The sequence below is a fragment of the Tinamus guttatus genome, unplaced genomic scaffold, assembly GCF_059628265.1.
Source record: "Tinamus guttatus ecotype Peru unplaced genomic scaffold, ASM5962826v1 Tinamus_guttatus_pri_ptg000071l, whole genome shotgun sequence".
In the NCBI taxonomy this organism is placed as follows: domain Eukaryota; kingdom Metazoa; phylum Chordata; class Aves; order Tinamiformes; family Tinamidae; genus Tinamus; species Tinamus guttatus.
Genome location: NW_028288605.1, coordinates 775,502 through 782,858, shown reverse-complemented (window position 1 = coordinate 782,858; position 7,357 = coordinate 775,502). Strand labels below are relative to the sequence as shown.

At 45.9% G+C, this 7,357-nt stretch overlaps 1 protein-coding gene across 1 annotated transcript; it reads left to right on the top strand.

The window, feature by feature from the left end:
• The first annotated feature begins 500 nt into the window (after positions 1-500).
• LOC148595727 (syncytin-2-like) lies at positions 501-5,653 on the top strand. The gene is made up of 2 exons (XM_088519785.1): positions 501-827; positions 4,808-5,653. The coding sequence occupies exons 1-2, from the start codon at positions 501-503 to the stop codon at positions 5,651-5,653; spliced, it is 1,173 nt and encodes a 390-aa protein (XP_088375911.1).
• The last annotated feature ends 1,704 nt before the right edge of the window (positions 5,654-7,357 follow it).

Below are 7,357 nucleotides of genomic sequence, written 5' to 3'. Positions count from 1 at the left end.
TGTATAAGAGTGCACACTGAATGTTCAATAAACGAGTCTTGTCGATGACCATATGGTGTCGCAGTCTCCCTTTCTCCAACAAATGGTGACCCCGACGTGATACAGCAAAGGACTGAAATCCTCCCGGACTGAAAAGAAAAAAGGAGGACGCACCACGGTGGAGAAAGTAGGAGTTGGGTCCTCTGCAGCCAGGACGGTGCAAATCCGCCGAGCAAACGCTGGAAAGACGGCACCCCCGAAGATCATATAGGTGGTTTCGGGCCATACGCGCCACCGGAGCCTGGAGAGCTGCAACAGCGCTGACGTCAGGAATGGATAGGCAAGTGGCGTATGAATTATTTACCCGTACCTTACAGCAATGTAATGTTCAGGGGATCGACTTAAAGAAAGAATTACCAGGATTATTAGCCTGGGGGTATGCGAAGAGTTGCTTTATTGTCCCACATACAGTGCATGAATTATCGGAGTGGCGAAAACTGGGTGATAAGCTATGGGATGCAATGTTAGATGATGATAAGACAGCTAAAAAGCTAGGAAAGCTGTGGAGGGTGGTACAGAATACTCTGCTACAACGGGTGGCAGAGAAAAAGGCCGCAGATCAGGCGATTGAAGCTCATAAGAAAAATTTGCAGTACCCGGAGGGGGGCTATCAGCCACGAGCTCCTTCCGTGACTAGAGTAATGCTACCTACGGCACCACCGCCACCTGAAACTAGTGCTGCCCCTCCAGAAGAGCCGCAGCAAAAGGAGCAATCGGGGGACCCCCAGTCTTCAGCCTCAATAACGGACCCTTGGGAGGGCAGTGACGGGGATTTGATCAAAGAAAGAGTAAGGGAGAGAAAGGACGCGTGGCAAAATGTCGCGCAGCAGGCGCTGTTTTTAGTGCTGTCAGAACGAAAGGCCCCATCATTTACGATGGTGAAGCAGGGATTGCGGGAGTCCTACGGAAATTTGGTGAATAGGCTCGTGCAATCCCTGGAGCAAGCTACTGATGAACAAGCTTTCTGCAAGCTTTCGATCTGGTGCAGAGAGAATGGGTTCAAAGCCGAGCCCCACCTAGTATTCGAATCCGATGTGAAAGCCAAAAGGAAAGTGGCCGCCAGAGCCACGTCCGCCCTTGCGAGCACTTCAGGACCGGGACCACCACGCCACTGAAAACCGCTGGTGTTTGGAGATCCATCGCCAACCCCCCTGCCCGTGCCTGCCTCTGTGCTGGCACCTGCGGCGCCTACAACGTCTGTGCCCCCGCTTCCGCTTGTTAGATTGCCTTGAAAAAAGGAGAAAGGGGGGCTGGGGAAGACAAGGCGAATGAGATCAAGGAAACTTATGTTGCTGAAGGCTTGATGAAAGCCAGGAGGGAGGTGCAGAGGAATTTGATCTGTCTTGTAAAGTGGGGGTTGAAGAATTGTAATGCTTTAAGTGAGGACAGAAACCGTTATTAGGGCTATTATTTCTATTTGCTATGTTCATCTCTATTATGTGTTGTATCCTTTGTATATTGATGCCGACACGAGGTATGGTTGAAAGGTGGAAATTTGTATGATCTGTAGAGTCATAAAATTATTGTACAAAACAGAATCCAAGACCCTGAGAAAGAAGATGTTTGCCTACCCAGGCTGAGAGATAAGGAGCGCGGAGGCGGCTGCTCAGCCAGGCTCACAGCCGACCTCCTTCGAAAGCAGTTGAAGGCGGCTGCTTGACCGGGCTTGTAGCCAACTTAACTGCAAACATCCTCTAAATTAGTTTGAAGGTCAAACACCTGAGAGGGAGGGAGATGAGAAAGGCAGGACCCTCAGACTGACGACTGGGACAATTTACTGACATGCGCACCTGCGCACCCAGGAGGGAAGGTTATGTGACTGAAGGCGGAGTTTGTCCGCCCCCTGGTCTGCCTGCTGGCACGTACTGGCCCTACGTGGCAGGATGCACCGGGCATAAACAGACAGTGCAGAGAGAAAGGAGGGGTGAGACTCCTAACACTGAGACCCACGTTGTCTCTGCGGGGACGCCCGCTGAGTTGGGAGCCTGTCAGCAACCCTCTCATCTGCCAACTCAAGAGAATGTTCAGTCTCAGTGTCCTGCCGACAAGTATTACCTCACGAGTAATTAGTCATACTTTGCTTCTTTAACGTGCTTTCACCTGAATAGCCGTAGCCACTTTGTTCTGTGTGATTATTGTCGAATCCCAAACCCATTCGCAACCTAATTGGCAGCGAGGATGGGATCAGGCAATTGAGACAGTGGAACTCACTAGTGGAGTGCACAGCTACGTGAGGTCGTGCCACTGGATGGAAATTGTGTTTGTGCTGTTTGTATCTGTGGTTTTTAGATCTTTATTGTGTAACATATATATCAGCAGAGAGGGCTGAATAAGCACAACAAGTAAGTCCAGAATTTGAAAACGGTAAAGTCAGGAATAACTCAGACTATGGCGTTCCCCCCCCCACCTCCCCCGCCCACCCACCCCACCGGTGGAGGACTGTGAGCTGTACTCTGACTTGTATCCTTGGACAGAGAGGAAACCAAATTGAAGCTATGCAAACATAAATAGAAATGGAAACAGAGAACCTTTCAAAATGATTCGGACATCTTAATAATCGATTTAAAAGATTGTTTTTTCACCATACTATTGCATCCTGAGGACCATGACATAGTGGAACATATTTCGATTCAGTATCAAACAAGCCAGTGTTGTGGTATTGCTAAAATGTGATAAATTGCTCCAATTGGGAACAACACAATTGGGTCAGACACTATTGGCCAGTTTACATTTCCCTACAAATAGGCTGTGCCATAATCGCAGCATAAAATATAAATCAGTAAGTGAAGACTTTGTGCCTCGTAATGATTGCCATACTTCCCAAGATCTGTCTTAGATGGAAGGATTTTTTTTTTGGATTTGGTCTTACAAATGCGATTATGGTTAAGTAAGCTAGCCTATCAAGTAGAAAAATTAGCTAATGCCACCGATACTAGTATACAGTTGCTCAATCATCAATTACAAGCCACATCAAAAATGACTCTTCAGTACCGGATGGCACTGGACTTGATGCTGTTATGCTAAAATGGACTTTGTGGCTACCTAAACCTCTCCAGTACCGACTGCAGCATTTACATCCCTAATGTTACACAGGACCTGGATATCCAATCAGAGAAGATGCGACAGGTGGCAAAAGACACCCATGAACTCTGAGAATCAATGAACACTAGCTGGCTGGCGAAGGTGTTTAGTTGGTTTGGATTTGGTATCACTGGTTGGATTCAGTTTGATAGAATATGTGGTGATGTTCATTGTGATGATAATTATCCTAAGTATAGCAATACCCTGTATAAAATCTACTATAATGAAAGCTATTAACGTAAAGATGATTCAGTTCACCGCTTATACCCCTTTACAGGTGGATGACCCAATCGATGTCCCAAGTACTAAGACTCTAATTTGAGACTAAATTTCAATATACAATGGTAACTGGAGTCACGGGGTGGATACAAAGTTTGTTATACTCAATTACTTACTATTGTAACTGCAATATTTTCTGTATATATATTCTTGTAGAACTAGACTCCCTTCCTTTTCTGTAACTTCCTCCGTCTAATGTACCAATGTGCAATCACTCGCCTACCTGCATCATGTTTAGGGCATGTAATATTAACACCTAAACAATTCCATGTGAAGCTTGAGTGACTATGGTCACAGGGTGGATAATGTGGAAGAAGTGTTTGTGGAAGAATTGTTTGAAAGCAGAAAATGGACGGGACCTTTGGACTTGATAACCTGGGGAAAAGGGTATGCTTGTGTTGTTACAGATACTGGAACCAGATGGGTGCCAGCAAAATGGGTGAGACCTTGGCTGGAAGCAAACTTGCATACATCAGACGTAGCAGACAAGCAGCTGGTACCCTAACTGTGGAAGGCGTGAGGCTGCGGAAGAACAACATGGGAGGAAGAAGTGTTACTGTCATTATTAGCTGTATATTGTGGCTTTTAGGAGGTAATGTTGCTTTTAACGCTATTATAGGAGCTGATGCTACTTTTAACGCTAATGGATATGTTATGCTTCTTAGGCGTATTGTTAATTATACCCAAATTAAGAGTTGTTGGCTTTGTGGGACAGCAGATCAATTTGATGCACTGGTGTTAGGTATTCCTCAAAGCAACTGGACAGATCTGAATCCATATAGCCTACTCAATACATCATATCAGTGCACACAGGAGAATGTCGCAATGGAAGGAATGCTCTGAATTCCCAATACACTTCATGGACGTCTCCAACCCAATCTCAGTGTTTGCCCTCATCATGCAGTGGCAAAAGAAAAAAGGGGGAGAAGACTACCTTGCGCGCTGGAATGTAGAAATGTTTCGTACTGTACTGATTCTAGTGTTGTGCACATGCTGGGGTAGGGCCATATGGGTACCTGCTCAACCAAAACAAAATATATGGGTCACCCTTGCAAATCAGACTGGGCAGGAGGCCATATGCTTGGCCCTAGCTTCACCCGGAAACCCTTTCTCCACATGCTTAGTGGGAGTACCTTTAGATGATTGGCCCTGCCCTACGAAAGCTTTCGGTTGTCAAAGCAACAATTCACGTAATTACGTGGATAGTTGGGATGCGATCGTACCGCATTTTCCACGTGCTCCCTTAGAACCCCAAGAGTTAGAATTATTGGGGTCAATCAAGGCTGATGCATGCCTACGGTTCAATTGGACAAGTGTGTACCGGGGAACAGGTTGGAACCAATCATTACCTGTGTCAGTCAATGCCACATGGGGTAACAATACCGTTTGGTGTAACAAAACCTCGGAGAACGTATCCAAGTCATCCAACACACCGATTGCCTTACCACCAGGAGTATTTTTAATATGCGGGGACAGGGCGTGGGCAGGAATTCCTTCCAAAATAGAGGGAGGCCCGTGCACGCTTGGGCGGCTAACGCTACTCACGCCAAACACATCAATGATACTAGAACAGCACCGTAAGAGCCATAGGATAAAAAGAATGACACACGCGTTTCAAGGTGACTGTGATGATAACGCCGATTTTTGGTCCCGCGAAAGAACATTTGTAGCATCCTTTCTCGCCCCGAGGGTAGCGGCAGCAAAAGCGCTGGCGACATTAAGAAAATTAGGATGTTGGCTGGCAAAACAAACAAATGCCACGTCACTAGCTCTTTCAGGGCTGTTAACAGATGTTGATTCGGTTCGTCATGCTACCTTACAGAATCGAGCTGCTATTGATTTCCTGTTGCTAGCACATGGTCATGGGTGTGAAGAACTGGAAGGGATGTGCTGTATGAACCTTTCTGATCATTCAAATTCCATACATAAGCAGCTGGAGATATTGCGCGACTTAACTACACACTTGCAACAAGATACAGGCCTTGATAATTGGCTAAAAGGTCTCGGCTTGGGCCCATGGCTAACCTCAGCTGTGCAACATTTAATTACCATAGGGATCGTGCTTATTATGATTATACTCTTTGTACCATGTATCTTTAAATGCTTGCAAAATATGCTTACGCGAATAGTCAACCAAGAATGGAATGCGAGTTTGATAGCCCAAAAAGAAAACGGGGGAAGTGTGGAGAGTATTGTGCAAACCTGGCTAATGGAGAAAGGACATAGCCAGATGGAGTTAGTGCACAGGGCCTGAGTGAGGCAGAGGTAAAGTAGAGGACAGTGTGTCCTTGAGATAGGGAAGCTACTGCAGCTACACAAAATAAGAACCAGCTAGATTGCGGTTTTAGAATGGATCTTCTCAGTTCAACCGTGCAAGAGTGTGACCCCTCGGTTGGAAGCGGTGGCTCACATGGTCTGCCGTGAGAGAACTCAGGTGCTGGCAGTCTCGGGGGGTCACAGGTACAACATGCAGTGCTTACTTTGAAGGAATGTGCTGTATGGACCTGCAAGACCACTCTAAGGCAATCCACCAGCAAATCCAACAGCTGATGGAACACACCCAGGAGATACAGAAAGACGTGGGCTTCTTTGGGCTGGATGGGTTAACTGATTTATTGGGTATTGGTGGGTGACTGAAATCCTCGCTTAAGACAGGACTGATGCTTTTGATTGTTATGCTTTTTGTCCTATGCTTATTCAGCTGTGCCTTCGCGTGCTTAAGGCGAATGCTATCCTTGCATACTCATAAAGCCTGGTTGTTGCAAAAGAAAAAAGGAGGACTTATAGAGGAATGGCTTGGAGATCGAGGACACCTTACAGCTCCAGGCGGTTGGTAAAACCTTGGCGTTGAAATGATCAAGAGTCCTTGAACTGCCCGTCAGCAGATCAATAGACAACGGAAGCTGCTCAGCAGGACATCGGACTCTCGACTGGAAAGACCTTGCAGGCCAACACGGACTTGGGGATCGGGGCATGTATTAGTAAATCACGGCTAATATTACTAGTTGTTTTATTGTTTATGCCTTGTAGTTTTTGGCTGTGCTTTTGCATGTATTAGACATAAGGTATTCTGGTTTTGCATGTATTAGACATAAAGTATTCTCACTTACCAGCAAGGCTTGATTAGTGCAAAAGAAAAAAGGGGGAATTGTAGAGGGATGCTGTGCTGAGAATCTGCACTGTGCTGAGAATCTGCACTGTGCTAGGAATCTGCACCACCTGCGCCTTGCTGATAATGTACTGGGGAGTGTTAGTGAGTTGTCCTTGGCCGGCTGGGAATGGGGAGCTATGTGGGAAAAGAGTAGTTAGCCGTTTCGGGTAAACAACTTTGCAGAGCTGGGAAAGAGCCTATGCGGCCGGGACATAGCAACCTCCTTAGCAACCAATCATGAGCGCAAGCCTTGCAATATGCATGAACCTAATTAAGTTGTGTATAAGAGTGCACACTGAATGTTCAATAAACGAGTCTTGTCGATGACCATATGGTGTCGCAGTCTCCCTTTCTCCAACACACCAGTTTCCTTTAACTCTGAGCTTCCTTAATATACTGGCAGTCCTGTACATTTGCATACTCCTATCATGATATTTTGGTTACATTTCTAGAGACAGTGTAAAAGCCAAAGAAGAACTCATGTTCACCATCATCCCACACTGAGAAAAGGAAAAAATGGACAAAACAGGTACCATGATGTTTGAGCCATTTGAGAGCTCTACAAGACAGTGCTGCTGAGCGTAGAGGAGGGGCCATGGCCAAAGATCAACACAAAACATGCACAAAATACACTAAGGCATTTAAAGCTGTAGGTAAATATATACATATACATATAGGCATATGCTACAAAACATGAACTACAGATGAAAAAAAATTTAGAGATGGAAGCAGAGGAACAAACTATAAGGAAGGAGAACAGGGAAATGAAACTTTGAAAAGGGGTAAAGAGGCCTGGCTGAGCTATAA